The sequence below is a fragment of the Larimichthys crocea genome, chromosome XIV, assembly GCF_000972845.2.
Source record: "Larimichthys crocea isolate SSNF chromosome XIV, L_crocea_2.0, whole genome shotgun sequence".
NCBI lineage: Eukaryota > Metazoa > Chordata > Actinopteri > Sciaenidae > Larimichthys > Larimichthys crocea.
The window spans coordinates 8,280,623-8,301,133 of NC_040024.1; the positions used below are offsets into that span (position 1 = coordinate 8,280,623).

Below are 20,511 nucleotides of genomic sequence, written 5' to 3' on the forward strand. Positions count from 1 at the left end.
AATGTAGGGCTTTCCTGGAATTGGGACGGGTTCCTCCATGAACGGCTCATAGAAATCAACTTCGTTCATCTTAAGCTTCAGCTTCTTTGCAATCTGAAATGTTAATGTTAAAATAAAGAGGAAATACAAGGTCAGTATAATCAAAGTCGATCTTGTTAAATACCATTAAAATTACATTGCTAACTCTAATCACACAAACAAGGAATTTAAACCTTGGGGTCAAATGTGGCAAAGAATTTGACGAAGGGGTGGAATTCCTCAGCAGCATCATCATATTCAATGAAGTCTGGATGGAGAAAATCAGGCAAAACATTATTAGGGTCACAACAGCAGTTTCTTTTATGAATAATCTGCTCAAAGGTCAGTATTTAGATCATAATCGTCAGCCTACGGGAAGATCTCTCGCTCTTGAAATAGCCAACCAGCTTGATGACCTCATCCATGTTGTGGAAACCCTTGAGCTCACGATCGTTGTCGATGATCTCCACTGGGTCTTCAATTACCTGAAAAGAGTCAATTTGTTCTGCCGCTGTTTACATCAGTCATTTGTATTAGTCGAATTATCTGGGTGATTTAATTCCACAAAACAGTCAACCACTGGGCCAAACCACTGACCATAAACCACTTACGTCATAGAGGAACTCAACCAACGTGTCGGCAGCCAGCTCTCCATCGTATTCGATGATCTCATTGTCTGCAAAGATGTAGATGCTCTCCACTTCATCCAGACCTGGTGAGAGGAAAGTGTTTAACCAATAAGCTAATTAATGTTAAGGCATTATTTTGCAAATTCATACATAAAACTGCAGTGGTTTATTAAAAAAAATTAAACAGACAACCACACTGCATGGTGGTACCTGACCAAACCAGGTGGAGGTGCTAAATGTATCTAAATATGAACATGGGGGTTTTTAAAGTTGGGATGGTCACAGCTGCCAGAAAAATCCTCAAATTATGGAAAAGCATAGTCACCCCAGATGTCAAAAAATGGATGGAAATCATGTCAGAAGTTGCACCATATGAACGCATGTTGGCTATATTTGATGATGAATCAATGAAGATTTTAAGAGGACGTGGAACCGTACTTTTTGCATGTAGGACATATGAGACACTTAGGCCTTTGTATATATGGTTGTATGTTATATGTATACTGTCTGCTGATGCTGATGTTTGTTTGATGAATGAATGTATGAATAAATAAAAGCTTTAATGATAAAAAAGCTGCATGGTGTGTAACATGTGGAGTCTTGGTACTGTCATGATTTTGGATTTCCACAAACTTTGGTGTGTTTTCTAGTATGTTCCTGGTTCCTCAGCTCAGTTTACAGCTGCAGCAGTTGTTACAAAGACGCTGTGACACATTTAGTTACCACTTGATGGCAGAGCTGTTCCATTTATTGAGCTCAGACGTTTATGCATTACAGTATGAATGTCATGTTTACAGTGAAGGTTGAACATACTTTTACACTTATTATTGGATTCTTTTCCCCCTTCTGTCTATATCTTCTATCTGAAATGCAAAGCCGATCAATTAACACAAAAGGGGCTCTAAGTAAATCCAGATTCCAATTAAGACTGTAATTCCAATTAAATGACTGGAGACAGTTTTGGTTCATTAACTGTTAGTATAAAGAAGTCCTTGTCAAATCTTCAGAATGTGGTGAAAATACCAGGAGAGGCCCTGAGAAATGTGCCTGGACTTGATTGAAAGAGTTGATTTACACTGAGCCAAAGCTTCTTTTTTTTCTTTCTTGCTGGTATCATTGACAATTAGGCTATGTTTTCACCAGCAAGGACTCTGTTAGTGACTGGCAAGCTTACCCAGCTTCTTGGCAACCGCAGAGTCTTTCTTTTCATCCACCAGGCCGAATCCAATGTCCTCGTCGTCAAGATCGTCCAGAACTTGGGCTGCAAGCTGGAAGGAACGACATAGACGGAGCAAGAGAGGTGCGGGACAAGAGTGGGAATAAAGGAGATGAAGGGAAAGTTGTGTTTAGTAACATCTGATCTTGGTGATTCAGTCCTCTCTATATTTACTCAGAACTCCATTGAAAACAAGTCTATTGACACAAATAATCCCTTGGCATTTCATAGTAATTCCAAGGCCATAAAAGCAAAAGCTTTGGTTTGCTACCTTGCACTTTCTAAATCTGAGTGAAACTGAAGCCAACAATTGACAGCCCTCATAGCCGGCGTGAGAGAAGCACGGACAGCAGGGTTTCCAGAAGAACAAGAGGGGCAGAACTTGAGCCAACTATGTCGAGGGGAAGAGACGCTGCAACAGGTGTGGTGGAAAGAAGAGGAGCTCACACTTTGCGAAAGTAAAGCGGCTGCATACATGCTCGTACATATTTACACATACTGTAAATATATCGATTTAAGCACACATTGGGGTTCTTAACTCTTCTTTCTCTCTTGATAAACTGTTTCTCACAGTTGTCTACGAATACACACCATCATTTTCCATTTTTTTGAAATACTGATTTGTTATTTTCTTGCTTTGTCACTCAATTTAGCACTTGATGAAGAGCGGATGATGCAGATGATGATAAGTGTTACATAGCGGCTTGCAAAGCAGCAGTGCGAAATAGATAACATTCATAAGCTGCCAAATGCCTCAAAGCACGAGCACAAATAGCTTTTACAGTATGTATCATAGGGTATAGTATGTGCTGTGTTGCTCTTTATTGGCGATCTTTAAAGCCATTCATTCTGTTGGTCTCTAGAGTCCAGACACATTAGCTCATGATTGGACGCAGGGCCAATTTTTCTCTAATCTGGTTAGGAACATTGGCTTATTTCCCTTGAAACACTAAAGCAAGATAATCACCGTGTAACAGCTAAACAGGAAAGGTTCGCATCAGGATAAGGCTTCTTTTACTTTAAAATGTAAGTTTGCCCAAATTAGAAAAACTAACATTTTCTCCATCGTAGCTCTGTCTATGTAGATAGTTTTAGTTTTAAAGGAATAGTTCAGTATTTTGGGAAAAATATGCCGAGAGATGAGATTATCAGTACTGTTGCATATCTGTCTGTTCAATATGAAGCTACAATAGCTGAAGTCTTGTCATCACCAGCAAAGACTTTTCTATTTTGGATGAAACAAACTTTTTTGGGGTATTCTCGCTCAAGCGTGTAGTCAAAACTATAAATAGCTGAATAGGTCCAATCACAATACAGTGGAGGTCAATGGAATTTCATTTGTACTGCTTAAAGCTCAAGGCTCATAAGACCAAAACTACCTGCAAGGTAAGACTAGTCGTAATGAGTCGTATGATTTTCACCATTTATGATCTTTGATGGCTGCATGGATAAACGATGGATGGACATAATGAAGTGTGATTAGTAGATTAGATGGGAACCCTTTTCAAACATTTTCCCCTTTTGTCTTTCACAACTAAATCAGCTCGCTTTGGCAAACAGTGCAGTCAAAATCTAGACTCAAACCGGCACAGCTCAAGCTATTGTTGCTGGACTTTGAAAGCAGTTCAGTCTCCATCGCCCTTGTGATGTCTGGTCGTTTGCGTTCACCTTGTTTTTAAAAACTAAACTGCAGTCAAGATGTGGAAGAGAACAATCAGCAGATACTGCAGCAGCAGAGGAAATCTGCGTTCCACAGCCCAGCTTTACAGACACAAAAGGCAGACCTTAACATACCTGAAAGATAACTGATGCTTCACTTGTGATCAACTGCAAGAAGAGGTAACGCTTTAGGGCAAAGCACAATAGTCACAGCCTCCAGGTTTACAACAAATCGGAGTGGCCTTCACAGGAGACAAAATAGGTCCAAACTTAAACACTGAGATTGTACTTGGGTGATTAAAGCCCCATTCACACAGGACTGTTGTTAACCTTTTATTTTAATCCCTACATTTTAGCATTTATAAGCAGGATACATAATAAATGTTTTAATAAATGTCACCCATTAGCCGCTTGTATACCTATATTCATTTATTATGTATAAACTGCTTATAAAAGCTAAATAGAGGTATTAAAAGTAAAGTGTTACAGGGCTATTATAACCTGAGGACCATTTATTTTTCTGTCTTGGGGATTTTTAGATTTATGGTTTTCATCATCAAAAAAAATGATTTTGTTTTTTGCCGTTTACTGTATCAGAGGTCAGTTCCTGCATCACATGAGGTCCTGAGGTAATGCTAGCTCAGTGCGAGTGGGGCTTAACACAAGAAATCAAACCAATATTGAATCATTAAAAAAAAAAAAAAAATGTGTGTGCACCAGTAATTGAATAAGATATTTTCTTTCAATCACTGCCTGGAAGCAGAAGAGTGCCAAGTTATACTGAAACACCACCATTTGTTTTGGATCAGCTATGAATGGATGGGCCATTATTAAACTTGTATATTTTGCATTTGTTTGCATGTTTTGGGTTACAGGAACCCGATACAAAAGTCAGTTTTAAAGAAGAGAATTGACAAGACAGTGACAATGATATTACAACAAAATTGACTTGCCAGTTTGAATTTCCAAGTGTTGTTTGTCCAAAACTATTCCCCCACAGCTCACCCTACATTCCCCTCCCCGTTACCACATAAGGCATGGCCGTATTAGTAACACTGGGGTATTTATAAGAGAGGTGAAGTTTTGGTTGCTTGCTTGCAGTGGGGTTGGAAAGCAAAGCAGGGACTCCCACAGCTATATAAGGACGTGTAAGAAAGCATGTTGAGGAGCAGAAAAGAAGGCTGAGATCTGTTACATATAGAAATGGGTGTGGAAAGGGGGGAGGAGAGGCGGCGGGCAGGGTTGATGGAAGGAAGGAGACACTTGACACGCAAGTTAACACTTCACAGCTTCTCCTTCTGTCATGCAGTTTTGTCCTCACTGAAAACATCAGACAACTTTCTTGCGATCAGTCTTTTAGTCAGTCTAAATCAGTATGCACTCATGCATCCCCTTTGAGTTCACAAAGCCAAGTGACAGTTCAGCAGTGTAATCACTTGGCTCCGTTTCCCAATGCCCAGTCAGTGTCAGCTTGTCAGGTGACACATGGTGAGGGCACAGTGCCATGATGAGTTGTCAAAAACGTGTCCTAGGTCTCGGCTGCACTCGGCTGTGGCACCAAACGATAGGAGAGGGTGACGAGTTTGCAATTCTGTAGAGGGTTCACATTTCTTGTAATATAGCCACCGGTATTCTTACTCTACGCTGCTCAATACAAGTTGTAGGTTACTTTGGTTTAACTCAACTTGAGTGGCTGGTGTTATTGTCACTGAGGAGACACGTTTGTCTTGAGCATGCTCTTATTTTTAATGAGAACCCCCGTCCTAAACCTCTTACTCAATTGGCTTGAACAGTGTCTCTTAAAAAAGGTTGTATCCTGCTCTGTTGCAGAGGACAGAGGACATTGATTCTCAAAAGTAAATCCACCTTTTACATTTATCAGTTTGGCTTGATGCTTTAGGTGGAGCGTGAGATAGGATCTGAAAGATGCTGAACTATGCCTGGGCAGGGTGAAGCCTTTTCAGGAATGCTACGAGCCTCCAACAGGGTTTCCAACAACGCTGTTGGAGGCTCGTAGCAGTCCTGACATGCAAGTCGGTCTTCCAACCTGGGTATAGGGCCAAAGAACTAATCAGTCTAGTAGCTGGTTCCCTCAGGATAGATCCGATCCCAACATGTTCTCAGACTTTAAATGGGTAAGAAGTCCCTGCTTGCTTGCTTGCTTGCTTGCTTAGAGCCGGGCATTGAACCGCCTTTGGGGCCACTTTTGGTAAATTAAACTGGCATTGCGATGAACAAATGAGGTACAGTCCAAACCACAGTAGATCAAGAAGCCTCCAAGAATAAGTGCCACACCACTCAGTTACATATTCCACCTGACACAAGTAAAAATGATTCAATCCGTGACCTAGTTTCATGGCAACAAAAGTCTGACATTTGAATAACTCCTGAAACATAATACACTAACATGGTTAGTAACAAAAGGATGTTTATTGCTGATGCTTGTGGCCAGCAGCAGCAGAGGTCAGTGCCAAGGTTTAGTAGTTTTTTTTTTTTTTTTTGGTAGATTATTCCTTTTACGGTGCAATATTTTGCTCAGGACATACCACAAGATGGCAGTATTGTACTTGTTGGTGTTTGATTGGGTTACCTTTGGAACCAAGTTCTAACTTCAATACTCTAAAATAATATTTCCCTATGCAAAGATGCCTAGGCAATTTCTTTTCTGTTCATAAGAACCAGATACCAAATAGAACAGAACTTGACATATGGCTAATATTTGTGTAGTCATCCATCCACTCAGCACTGCCCTTCATTACTTCATCATCTCCCCTATGCGTCATCCTCCCTTACAGATCCAGCCCTGAGACTTTGAAAAGACCATTCATGTAAGAACTTCCCTTGTTGTTCCCTTCTTTATCATTGAGTCTGTTTGTTTGGTCTGCTTGTGTGTTCCTCAAGTGAACAACTGAGCAGTTGACACATCACGTGTTACCTTATGATGTGAGTCACCCAAAGGACACAAACACACACTCTGACTGTGATAGCTTTCACGCCAGCTGCAGAGAAACAGCGAGCTTTGCTGTCAAAACAGTTAGGTCTAAATATTCAGTGCTGCTACATTTGTGTATGCACAGGTGCTGTATAAAGTTCACATTTTAAAAAAAGGCCGTAGTATTGGTAAGGAGGTTTTACCTACCGGTACACACAAAATGCAGGTAAACAATGTCAGTTTTCTAGTGTAAATTGTAGTTGCATGTCACTGTTGACATGAAATGTCTTTTCTCATAAAGCTGATCGAAGCCTGTTTTTTAAAAATTAAAATAATATCCCCAATTTTTGTCCACAAAACATTCCATAGTTCATATTTAAGAATGTCATCACCCAGTCACATATTTATTTGGTAACTATGTTATGAAAAAGCAACATGTGGAGGAATTATAGACAATTTATAGTTGGAAAAAAAAATAGTTTGATTGTAAAAGCTATTGTTGTATCCTGCAGTAATGTAGCACCCAAATTATGGACTGCTCTGCCTGCTTGCACCAGGTCTTATAAAACTTTGACTTCTGTCTTGTATATTGTTTATTGCCCTTGTAAAGCACTAAAGACAAACACATCGTCTCTGTTAAAGTGGCTATGCAGATTTCTATTTACTTACTTTCCGACTTACTTACTTAATACGGTTAAATGCAGATTGATTTTATGTAATTTTTTTTTATGTAATTGTGTGTAATTCTGGCTGAAATACAAGCAGACAGAATACAATCCTGTGATGGATTACTTGCGTATGTTTACATTGGAATATGTACAGCATATAGAAACCACATTGGTTTCTCTGTACTAGAATTTCTTGAAGTGATGAATCATATCCTGGACACAAACTAGTGAGTACAACCAACAAAAAACATAAAATATTTATATTTCTGCTAACATGTGGTCTGCTACCTGGACAAAAAAACTGCTGAATCTCTAAAACTTTAAAGGTTTTTAAACAGCAATATTTCCCATCATCCTGTATGAACAAGCGTCATGGGATGTGAGTAAAATTAGAAGTTGAACCAGCTTTTCCCTCCAGCCAGATCGTAAATTAATAATAGCTGCTGTAACACATCAGGACGTTCTACACTGGTCTTTTACATAACACAGTGGCGGGGTGGTCATGAAAGATTCAGATATAACAGTGTATACACACTGACTTGCCACCAGCTAGTGTAACTGCACTATTTGGAAGGAGGGGATCCAAATGTTCGAAGCTACTGTAATGTGTTCCTGTTTTTAGGGGGTTCAAAATCTTAAAGGAAATCTCAGTAACTTGGAGTTTATAATTCTCACTTATTCATAGCACACTGTCTCGTGGGAGATATGATGAAATGCACGGAAAGCTAGTAGCAATCTCAAAGGCACACAAGCTGATTCACAACAACAAACTGTGAGGAGCAGAAGTGTCTGGGACCATCTGTGAATGACTCACTTTGACAAGCAATAAACCACATCACAAACGTGTCACATAACAATCGCGGCTAATAAACTCCAGCAGAGTCCCTCTTGCATTTGTCGACCTTGTTTTTGAGTCACATAAAACTGGGGGTGTAGTGAGGAACAAGCCCAAGTAAATTGAGTTCATCCGCCTCTTTAAAATGAGGCAGAGAGTTTGCTACCTGTCAATCGTACTGTGCAAATCCATGAGGGGAAACAAGGTGGGTAAACTACACTTCACCCACAGTTTAACCACATTATACCAATGCAAAAATGTGTTTAATGCAACTAAGATATGTTCTTTGACTGGAGTCATTCTTTCACTGTGTCAGTTTATCCATTGAGACTAAGTTAAGTATTTGATGGCCTTTGATTGAATTTTGCAAAACAGTGCAGTCATGGCTACCAGAGGATTTGTCCATAGACTGTATAAAACATGGAAGTGGTCTCCAATGACGTAACGCACAGGTTTCCATTTTGGCCGATAATCCAAAAATAAGCAGAGATGTGCTGGGTTGGTGGCGCCAAAGAGACCAAAACTATTGTACCAGGCTGTAAACATGTTGATTTCTGCTGTGCTCAAGTGGCCTTTCAAGGAACAGCAGTTTTTGGCACTCCCTTGTTGGCTTCATTGTAGAACCATGGAGGTTGCCGCTTGGATGTATCCCAATGATTCCCCTGACCGTTTCTCTAGCGCCGCCATTGGGTTTTTTGGTTTTGATTGAAGTATATTATCTACCTGGTGATTGGCACAAAATTCGGTACATACCTTCCTGTTGTATCATCAGGTCCAAATTTCTGTTTATCCAATCATGCCATCAGCCTCAGTTGTACTTTGTGTTTACAGCATGCCATCGTGAGCCTGTTTGCGTGGTTATGTTAACATTGCTTTAAAGAGCTGCTAGCGGTTGGAGACTCTTGGTAGCAGATCTGTTATTTTAATGGAATTTTTCCAATTATCTAATGCGAGCTTTAAAGTGACTCAGCCTCTTTTTAGTCCTTCTTATACACAGGGTCCATTACCTGGAATTAATGGATGACGGGGCAGCCAGAAGCAGATGTGCATTACTTCCTGATACATATATAATGTGTATAAATGTGTACATCTTTGCAGGAATTAGAAAGAGTATCCAATGACCACTGTGAATGGGGTAATAAAGTACCAAGAAACAGATACAGCATGTTAAACTAAAGTACTTATAATCTGTACTCTGAGTGCTATCTTTAGTCAGGTCCATCACTTTGTAGAATGAGGATGTAAGCTGGAGTTTCAGCGTCACAAAATGTAAATTTTTCATGTTGCAGCTTGATCCCCTGCATTTTCTTGGCATTTTTCTCCCATGAATAAGTGATACGAAGACATTCCCTGATACAGATAACGGAGGAGGGGGGAAAGCAGAAAAGAACATTTCGGTGTGGGGAAAACAAAGAACAAAACATGTATGTTGTGTTAAGCACAGCAGAGTGGTTCATAAATAATTATGTACAGCAACAAAGGATGCATACTGTAACACACCTGGTGCAAATACAGAAACATCAGTACGTTCTCACAAGTCACAGTCAGTCACTAAAATATCAGACTTTAACACAGACGTATTGAGATGAATGGACTTAAAGGGTCATGCACCCAATTTGCACAAATATCCCACTTATTCTTAGTCATATTGAGCCGTACAGACTTTGTTTTGTTTGGTTAACAGGATATTTCTCTGTTTTAAAATTACCCCAACTGCTATTTCTGCACTGCATGATTTTTTTGTTTTGTTTTGTTCTTGAACAACCTTTTGATTTACACTGACTTGTAATGGTGTCTCTGTCATTCATACGTCTGTTTCTGGACTACGTAACTTTGTACTCCGATGCAATCACCCACGAGAAATACATAACAGCACTGAGTCCCACACCACAAACTATTTCACTGATTTTGGTGAAACTAGATCATATATAATGGAGAAAATGTTTTCTGGTTTTCCCTCTGAAGGAGCAGAGCCAGTGTCGTGCCAGAACAGGAGCTGGGTCCAGCAGCCTCTATGGACACAATGACAGAAGTTCAAAGACCAAAGGGGACAGAGGTAGTTTTTGACATTAGTAATGTAATTATGATGATGTAATAGTGATCATCATGTGGTTATCTCGGCTTGGCCTTTTATAGCAGAATCATTTATAGCGGATAACCTGCATTATAAACCGGATCTGTGCTGTTTGAAAGAAGGGGGTATTAGCGAGGCACATAGGGTCTAATGAAAGATGCTAGTGTGCTGGATTATGGGAAATGTAGTATCCAGTGTTTGCATTGCTTGTAGCTTGATACAAGCTGTGCCACTTTGGATTTGGATTTGGATTGTCTTGCCATTTCTGTGAAAGTACTTCCGTGTTGAAACAGTTTTTGAGATCATTTTCCACTGGTCCTATTCTAATCTGGCTATATTCTCTTCTATTGCTGTATCAAACAATTCAGTTTAAGTCTTGTAAGGTCAGCAATCTTTCACAGAATAGGCCAATGCAACAAAACCACATGCATAATGACCAAACTGTCTTTACAACTCTGCTTTATACCAAATTTAACAGTGGTTGATACGCGTGTCTAGTTAATATGATCGTCTCGCTTCAGATCCAGGCCTAGTTCAATCAACAGCTGCTCGATGGATCACTAGTGATAAAACCATTAAATGTTTTTACCAAAACAAGGTTGCAGATACTGTACAGACACCGTTCATCTGCAGAGTGGGGTTTGCTTCCACTATGTTTATACTCTAAAATACATTTTACAAAATCATCCAGAATACCTCACTGCATGTACCTCAGAAAAGGTGAAGAGCTGATTCCATGTCTAATGGAGTCATATTGAATCTGTACAAAACACCTCTCCTGAATAGACAAAAACACAATATCAAAGTATCATATTGAACTATATATATACATTACTTACCACACAGATGCACAGTCATGTCTGTGATTAATGAGATGCATATTTTTTCATATTGAAAGCAAGAAAGGCCAGAAAAGAAGTAGAAACATATTGGGGATAGTTTAACACAACCTTTGAAGTGATCCATATTGTGAAAGTGCATCAGGCAGCAGCGTATATAGTTTCAACAACAGCTGAGAGCCATGAAATCAAAAGGCGCAAAAGCTTCTATTATTAATCCTTTTCAAACAACAGGTGGTTTCTGACATGGAACAAACTGGACAGGCAGGAAGCCTCAGTCTGGCCCGAAAACAAACATCTCCACCCATCAACGCTGATGAGATGTCATCGGAGAATAACACCAAGGACACTTTATCCAAACTTAACTCCTGTCACATTTAATGACATCACGTCTGACAAATTAGTCCTTAATTTAGCGCCTCTTTCGCACTGTTAATTGGGGAGCTGAGATGTAGCGCAAAGAAAGGTAAGAGGGGATCAAGACGTGATGTTTGCCCTCACACAACTTGACAGCAGTGTCACTTAACGGAGGGAAATGTTAAGTATTAACAGCTGTGCTACTTGAATCTATAAAAGGAAAACAGGTTTTCTGACAATTGCAGCTAAGGAGTAAGGGGAGCTCTTTACGACACTGGACAGTCTCGTATCCTGGAGGAAATTAAGTGGCTGGAAGCCCAAGAACCTAATGTGGAGTTCATGAGGTAAAGGGGCGATGGGGACTTGGCGTGTTGGCCCAAGATAACTTACGGTAATGAGATCCGATCCGACTTATGCATTCTGGATGTGGGGTGACAATGTCTGTCTCTTAAAATCAGAGTCAGTAATAGTTATCTGGCCGCCTGCCAGGTTCACAGTTTGTTGCCAGACGTGTGCTCCTGAGAACATAGGAGTTAATACTGACCCCGATTTAGAAGAAAACGCACTTGACAGAATTGCAAAGCGCTCATTTTGTTCTCTGTTTACGGGACCATCAGCAAGAGCCTGATGAGTTTTCAATAGCCAGGGTGCTAACAACATGAGCCAAACGGCCATCAAACCCACCCTCCTTAGTTACTGCTTCTAGGTCAGGCTTATACCTTAAACCCTGTGAAACGTTTAACACGTCATGTGGAAACAGGATTTAAGGCAGTTGTACAGGAAAAACATGTTTTATGTCTTGTTACTGGTGATTGTTGTAAAATCTGGTGTCAGTTTAAAGTTTACAGCCACACATGAACACGTAAATATTCAAAAGACATGATTTGTCTTTAGGATGCATAACGTATTTTTTTTTTTTTTATCTGCATCTTCGTTTGAAAAAAAATGTTGGCCTTCAAATTGAATTAAATGAAAGTGTCTGGGATTGTTCATGCCAGAGGAATATCCAACAGTGGCCATGGCATTGAGAAAATCCTTTCCATCAATACCATCCACTACTATTAAAAATGTAACCATGAATTATTATTTTTTTGTGCCGGTGAAAGGAGGGAGTGCTCCGACAGTTTCTTTGGATAACGGTTACCACAGCGACAGTGTGACCTTTTTACCAGATCTCTCAGTAGACAGACGGAGATTAGACAAAGGCAAAGCAGAAGCCTCCTTCAGACCATGCACATTACGAGACGACGCGTTGGCTTGTCTCGTGTGTACCTCTGACACATTTCTCAGTTATTAACATAATCTGATGCAACCTGTGGAGGGAAGAAAGAAAGGAGAACAAAAAGCCCTCGAGCTGTCTTTTCTTCTTCAGCTGCTTCCTTACAGCGATACTTCCATGGCCCTGTAACTCTAGCTGTGTCTCACTGTACCGTGGGGTGTCTTGTAGCAGTATAATGATCCGTAAATTAAGGCTTGTTTTACTGTTCCAGTCACTGCATTGCTCTGTAAGTGTCTGCTAAATATAAACGATGAAATCATATATATTTAGTTTCATAGTGCTGAAGAAATGCAGAATTTCAGCAGCTTTGTGAGGCTCTATTTAGAAGCAACAGTGTTTTAAGCTGAACACTAAGGTCTAACAGGTATGAGGTTTGCTCATTTTTGCCTTTGGCTTATTACAATAAGAACATTTCTGAAAGGAGCAGTGTGTAGGATTAAGTAGCTTCTTTCTGATTGCAACCCTCTGGCCTCACCCACTCCTTTACATGCAAAAAAACCCCCAAACATTTAAAGCTATGTGTTTGGTCGTTCTACACTAGTGTAGAAACAAAACAAAACAAAAAAGTCAACCTCATGGTGACACTAGAGGAAAGGTCTGGGCATCAACAAGGTTTGTAGGGTTCATCAACTGAGGATCATTAATGTCTGGATAAAATTTCATAGAAATCCATCCAACAGCTGTTGAGATATTTCAGTCTGGAAGTGATCCACCGACAAACCAAAGGACTGACCGACAGCCAATGCTAAAACACATCGTCCGACGAAAGCTATGTTTGTCCAAAAATGACTTTTTTTCAGGAGGATGAAAAAAGAAACCAGCTTACAAAATAAATCTGAAACACTGTAATGACACACTTAGTACCAGAAATGTAAAATTCTAACGTTAGAACGAGGTGCAGGGTCATTCCAACCGGCTTCGGAAAACCTACAGGTGACGTCACTAATGCTCTGTCCTTTCTTTATGCTGTCATTGTTTCAAAGCCTCGACTCTCTGTTTATGTCCACAGCAGGTGGTAAACTAGCAACAGCAAAGATTCAGAGAGATCACAGAGCTCGTCGTCTATCCTTGAATCAAAACTCAAAATGTTATTTATCCAAAGCTGTCCGCCTATCCTACATACATGATGTAACAAAACATCTTTTCGTTGGTCAATAAGACTTGATATGCCTTCCATCAGACAGTGACAATATTTTAGCTTTGTTCTCCAAGATGCACAAATATAGTCATCAAATAACATAATCCTGCAGCATTGGTCAATGCTTTTTTCTATTGAAAGCATTGACAATTACAGTAATTGTCAGACTGTAGCAATTTAGTTGAAGTTTAGTGTGACTTTATGTTGCTTTTTACTTATTTTCCCAACAAGTTGTCTAAATTTGGCATGTTTACATCATAATAACACCAATGTACACTGCCCATGTTGAACAAAATGAATTTAAAAAGCTGGAACACTATATTATTTTGTAGAGTATGACAACGACGACGGGGGTAAATAAGGTTTGGTTACTGCTATTGGTTCGTACAGTTTCCTGAATGGTACACATGGTGCCATAGCAACAGTGTGTATGTGTGTGTGTGGGGGAGGTGGTATGTTGGTAAAGATCACTGCAATCCGAGCTGTGTGGAGTGCAGTGATTGATGAGTGTGTGCATTTACAGTATGCAGCGTGCCAAAGGTCAGAGTCCAAACAGAGAGAGAGAGAGAATGAATATGCAGACAGAAGACAAGCACTCTTAAAATTAGAAATTCATATAATCAGCCTTTGGCGTACGGTTGCTAATTCTGCACCCTACATGTTAGTGGTTAATTATATCTTGGGATGAGTTATAATAATGAGAGATATTTTGGGCTAAAGTGCTGCAGGTGAAGTGGCCTTCTGTTAAGAACCAACATCAGGACTGTCAAATCTGTTTCATCATTTCTGAATGAGCTTCCAGTTCATTAAACAGATTGCTGTTGCTGCTCTGCACAGACTGAACGTTGAACACCTGCGATTCAGTGGAGTGCTATGTTAAACCCTGTTGCTAAGCCAAATGTGAAAACCTCCATGAAATTAAAAGAGTGGAGGAGCGGCGACCCATTGGTGTTGCTACTCACCCAAATACTTTGAAATGATAGGAATGTTTTTAAAAACTTTATTTCTTTTTGACTCATTTATCAACATGTTAATGTTTTCTGTATGTTCAAGCATCCTTATTGTGACAACGTACAAATTAGAATCTCGTAGATTGCAGCTTGGAAAACTGTGGTACAACAATTCGGCAATTAATTGATTAATCGGTCGACAGGAAATTACTATTTCGATAGTTGATTAATCATTTGAGTCATTCTTCAAGCAAAATACCCCAAATTTGATGGTTTAATATAAGAATCTCTTACATTATAGTAAATTAAACCTTTCTTTGGGTTTTGAACTGTTGGTTGGACCAAACAAGACATTTGATTTTGAGGGTTGGCATAGTTTGTTGCAGCTCTCCTATGGTTAAGCTATAAATAAAGAAAATAATAATGGCAATAACCTGTATTTTATGTTAATTTGCTCCCTTTTTGGCTCATAAACCAGTTCAAGTTTGTCTCAACAGATGAAGCGGAGTCTTATCTGGGTCACTAAAAGTCACAGCTTCTACTAACTGATTGGCATCAGCTGTTTCATTCATGCTTCACAATCACAGGCTCATCACCACCTGTGTAACGTGCAATCATATTCATATTCAGGTGCACAAAGTAGCCTTTATGACCTGACACTTTGATTACACTGCGGAGACTTTCGTGGCAACTGTGCAGCTCCCTCACACACCACGACCTCCACCTCATGTGCCTCGCTTTAAAACTGAGATTACAAACTGCTGTTGTCTGCTTGTTTGATTTATTTTCGTTTTTCATATGTATTTATTCTGTTGTACTCAACATTATTGAAAATGAGGGCATGCCCTCGATGATTTTTCAAGGTTTAAATAAAAGTTGAATATAATAATGTATGTTTTTATCAATGTGGGTTTGAAAAGGTTTGACAAATTTAACTCTATAGACATCAGTTTGTTATTTCTTGAGCTCTTTTCATCTTTTTGTACAACAAAAGCCAAAATACACTAATTACTGTCTGCTTCGTTGATTCAACAATTCATTTAGCAAATACGGGTTTTGCATTTCACTGAGTATTGGAAACTAAACCACATCATTTTAACGAAATATAAAAATGCATTTCATATCCACAGTTCTAGGCCTCTACAGGGGAGCTGCCATACCCACAAACACAGCAGCGAGGACACGCTGGATTATTTTTCACATACTAAGTCCAGCCGGGGTCACAGGTGACATATTGGACATATTTAAGGAGTGAGGGGGCGACTCTTTCTGTCACACAATCTTTTTGAGTGGAAAATGCTGAGTTTGTTGGTGACACATGTCACGGTGTCGTTTTTCTCTGGAGGTTTTTTCGCTACCTGTCTTAGCTGCTGTCAGGATTTCTGCCATGGCTGCATTTCGTTACTTTGAACTGAGACAAGTTGAGCACATCTCCATAAAGTCTCAGAAACAAAGCGAAAACCCCAGTGCAGTTTGGAATTCTTTCGTAAGCCCAACAGGTTTGTCCATCCGCAGCAGACCAACAAATCTTCACAGTTACGCAGATGATAGATGCTTTCATGCGTCATCATCAATGATCTACTTGTGGAAGATTATTTGAGCCTAATCATTTGCTCAATGCATTGTATTTCAAAGAGGAAACAATGAAGAATGTTCATTTATTATGACACGTCCTATCATACATGGATGGCCCTAGTTTCATACCAAGGCGGTTTAGATTTGATTCCCTGAGCTCTGCACTTTAATAATTCATACTTCCTGATTCATAGGTGGTAATGACCAGCTATTTTAAGCATCCCCTCTGAGCGCCTCTTGTGCTCTTTCCCGATTGGCTGAATGGTCACAGCTGGCAGGAAGTCAGTAACACAGTAACAGTTTAGCAGGGACCTTCTTTGCTAAGCATCTCTTTCTTAAGCCAAGAAGCACAACTTGGCAGCGCTGCAAGGAAATTGATCTGATCCGATGACTTGGGTGTGTAAATGATGGTTTAGGACTTCAGCCTGCACACAGAGGGGTGTGTAGTAATATAAAACAGAACAGTGTGTGTTGCCTGACAGAGCGGTGGGAGTAGTAGTTGAGGTGAGATATGGCCCTAAACTCTCTGTTCATCCCAGGAGGGCTTTTAGCCTCTTGCTAAGCATGCATGACTGTCCTGGGCTATTTGCAGAGGTGACTTATAGAGGCTCGTGTAAGGTACACTGTGTCTCTGTAAGAAGACACTGCTGCTCTGACAGGCAGGGGATTGCTGTGGTGAATACACTGGCTGACAGTGGGGCCCAGGTGCATCGACTGCGGGCCGGTTCGTAAAGAGTGCTTTAGATTTACTTATCCAAAACATGCATACTTTTTCTCTAGCACCACTGAAGCAATTTAAGCAGAAGTGCCCGGCTCAAAGGCACATCAGCGATAGCTATTTAAAGACATAAACCCAATGGTCATTGGTCCTTTATTACTAACAAAGCCTCTGGTTAAATGGCAGTTAAACTGAGCTGCAAGAAGAATCACCCACACAAGACTTACAGAAGGAAGTACACAACAACAACAACATATCAATGGGTCATTTGTTCTATAAAGTCTTTTATGTATTTATTTATGCTCATTGTGGTGGTGTAACAAGGTATGACTGATGACATGTGACAAATGTTGGATTATTTCTACAGTATGAATAGTTTTATGAAAGAGAACATGGGTGTTTATTGGGAGTGTGTGACATAAGCCTTCAAATGTATCAATAAGTTAGAAAAGTAAATTGCCTCTTGTCACAAAAATACATTCATACATGATACTTCAGACACATAATGATAATGTATTTATATGTATAAAATGCATTATTGTGTTGTCCTGGACTCAGCATGTGTCACAGAAACAGTCTTGAGTGGGTTGGCATGTTTATCTAGCTCTCATGTGACTTTGGTTTAACTCAGATCCATAAACTCAAAGAGCGGGTTAGTCATTGTGAAAGAAAACATGAATCTAAAACAAAGTGGCTCTGTATTTGTTGACCTAGGAATGAGATAATCAACTACATTTTCCGTTATGACTGACTCAAACTTTAAATGGCAAACCAAAAAGTTCCCAAATAGTGGGTAAAAATGATGTAGGAGGCTCCTGTGCTCTTCACCAAACTACACTAAAGTCATGAAAGTATGAATTGGGCTGACCTGACTAGCCCGGAGAATGCTTGAATTGAAATAGATCACGCAAAATGCCGTCCAAGAACATCTAAAGATGCATGCTTAAGTGTTTATAGCTGTTCTGAAGAAGCCGGTGTCCAACAGTGTCTCCACAAAACTCAAAATAATTGAAGTAGTTGTGTGAGAGAAGTTCAAATGCTACCTACTTTCTCATCTCAACACACCTGGCAAATCCCTGTGTGAAGAGTTGCAGAAACTGTTTGGATTACAGATGCTGTCCAGCGAAACATTCAGACATGCACATCATTTCAGGTAAACCGCCTCTAGCACAGCCTTTACGAACAAGGTTTCTAGATAAAACTGAATTACCAATACCAATATGGTACACCAAACTACTGTTATATCCATGCACCTTAATAATTTAAGGTTTTATTTATTCAGATAATGTCCAGCTATGGTCCAGTAACTATTTGATGTTTTTAGATGCTGGACAGGTTGAGTTCATTAGGTCCATTGGGTCAAGACAAGCTGACCCAATCACAATTTAACTGATAATCAGACAACGGGTGATTTAACATGTGTTCATCCATCATTTGACAAATAGTTCCCATCAGTACTTCCCTTCATACTGTTCCTCCTGTCCCCACATTCTCCAACCTGCCTCCTTTAAGTCAGCATCTATCCAGTAATGTTTGGCAGGATGCCACACCTGAAGGGTCCACAAATCCCTCAACTTGACCCTACCCTCCATCATTCCCATCTGCTGTGTTTGCGTTCCTCATCACCTGTCAACAGCCACAAACCCACTCAACCCTAAAGTGTGAAGGCCATGACTGCATCCAGGAATCCCCAACTGGAGCCAAAGTCTCCATGTGAAACCCTTACCTTCTTTCCCCTCTTCCCACTGTGACCCTTCCCCCACATGGCCCACAGATCCATCCACTGTCATGCTTTGGCAGAGACCCACCTCCAAAGCCAGCTCCTCTATCTGAAACTGCTTCATGGCACTGCGGTTCCCATCCACATTTTTGTGGTAGTAGAGCACCATCACATCGTACTTCTTCATGATGGACTTGTAGTTCTTGGCGGTGAGGTCATGGACGCGGTCTTTGCCATCATACTCAGGGATCTCCAAGCCCTTCTCCCCCCAGGACAGGGTTCCCAAAGATAGGAAGACCCCCAAAAACACCCAGCCCCACTTCATGGCTATCGTCACCTGGTGGCTGCAAAAATGCCTCTTCTCAGAGCCTTTTGACGTGGGGTAGAAAGGAAAAAAATGTACTTCAGAGGTTTAAAGTTGTCCCTAAGGCAAGTTGGTGTCAAGTAGGGAGAGTTAGGAACAAAGTCTGCTTCCTTTCCCCACCGGCTAGAGAAGAGCAGGTCTGACAGTGACACCCTCCCTTTAAAAAAGAGGTACACGTGGTCTTGCTGATGCCACTGGCCGAAGAAAGGGGGAGAGTCCCTTTTGGTAGACGCAAATCGGCATGTGAGTAGGCGAGAAACTTATCCCACCCATCCAAGAGCCGTGCACAGGCCACAGGGGGCTGCCAAAAAAGTAGGACTTACAGTGAGAGGGGTGGGGTTGGGTGGGCTCCAGCGCAATGGTCAGAAAAATAGCAAATGGATATGAGAGGAGCCATTCTTAGGTCATACAGCCACCTGTTTGAAGCCGTGGCTATGAAAAGGGACAGCGGTTGTGTTGGGTGTTTGGAGCTCTACAGATACCAGCTCAGTGTCTTGGAGAACTGACAGTAAGGATGGATATACGATGAGAGCTTGAGGAAAGGAGAGCTCCAAGATGCCATTCCCATATTAAGTTTTGCACAGGAGCCGGACTCTCGCTAAAAATAAGGCCACTGCGGGACAACGCTGTGGACAAGATGGTGTCACTGCAGAGGGTCAGAGGGTCGATCTGCTCTGTGGGCACAGATGGATGATGCATTAGAGAAATGGATACAAAGAGTCATGCACACAGTTGTTTATGCATCTTGTTATGGTCATGATGAAAGGAAAAAACAACTTTTTAAACTTTAATTGCAAATCTTAAATGCCATAATAGTCATTATGTTGTAATGACTTAATGACGTCATGTGTATTTTGTGCAAAACCATAATTATCTAATGAGATGTTGTTGAGTTGTTCTTATTGTTTGAGTTATGGGTCTGAATAATGGAGTATTGTACGGTACTGTCAAAAATATTAGAAGATATTTAGGATATTTCTACTTCATTGTGGTCTTATATACACTTCTCATTAGACTAAAGATTTGCTCCAGCTGTAGGTGTAAATAAAACTTCTTTAACAATTAAATCATTGTTGAACTTGAAGGTTAGCGGTAGAGTTCACTGTAAACCAGCAAAAGCACAAGAACCCAACTGTGAAGACATAGCGCTGGTTTAATTCTTACAATTTAACACTTTATTTCTCACAATTAAACACATTACTCAAATGACTTAGTTGTCATGGAGATGGTTCACTTGTCATCACCCCTCAAAAAACGGTAAAAAAACAAAGCTGTGGTTTTACCGTAATAAATACAGTATAAACGTTTCCAATATTATGGTAAAAGGATATTAGTACTGTTGATTTTCATTTAAGTCAGTGTTTTATTCCATAATTTCAAATTGAAGATTTTATGGTGAAAAACTGCCAAACCACGACAGTAAAAGTGTAAAATATGCCATTAAATACATTACATTACAGTGTTTTACTGTACAATTAACAGCCTCTAATATAAAATATTACTTTATTCTCTATAAATTTGCCGCGTAAATAAAGGTTCT

General features: G+C 40.1%; 1 protein-coding gene across 1 annotated transcript in view; it reads right to left on the bottom strand.

The window, feature by feature from the left end:
* Positions 1-19,205, bottom strand: part of casq1b (calsequestrin 1b) — a 21,408-nt gene extending 2,203 nt beyond the window's left edge. Inside the window, exons 1-6 of the mRNA XM_027288218.1 lie at positions 18,696-19,205; positions 1,822-1,915; positions 630-730; positions 392-503; positions 213-286; positions 1-93 (exon numbers count right to left, since the gene is read on the bottom strand). The exon at positions 1-93 is cut by the window's left edge and continues 38 nt beyond it. Coding sequence (XP_027144019.1) covers positions 1-93; positions 213-286; positions 392-503; positions 630-730; positions 1,822-1,915; positions 18,696-18,932 — 711 coding nt within the window. The 5' untranslated portion in view covers positions 18,933-19,205. The remainder of the gene's footprint in view (positions 94-212; positions 287-391; positions 504-629; positions 731-1,821; positions 1,916-18,695) is intronic.
* Between the last annotated feature and the right edge of the window lie 1,306 nt (positions 19,206-20,511).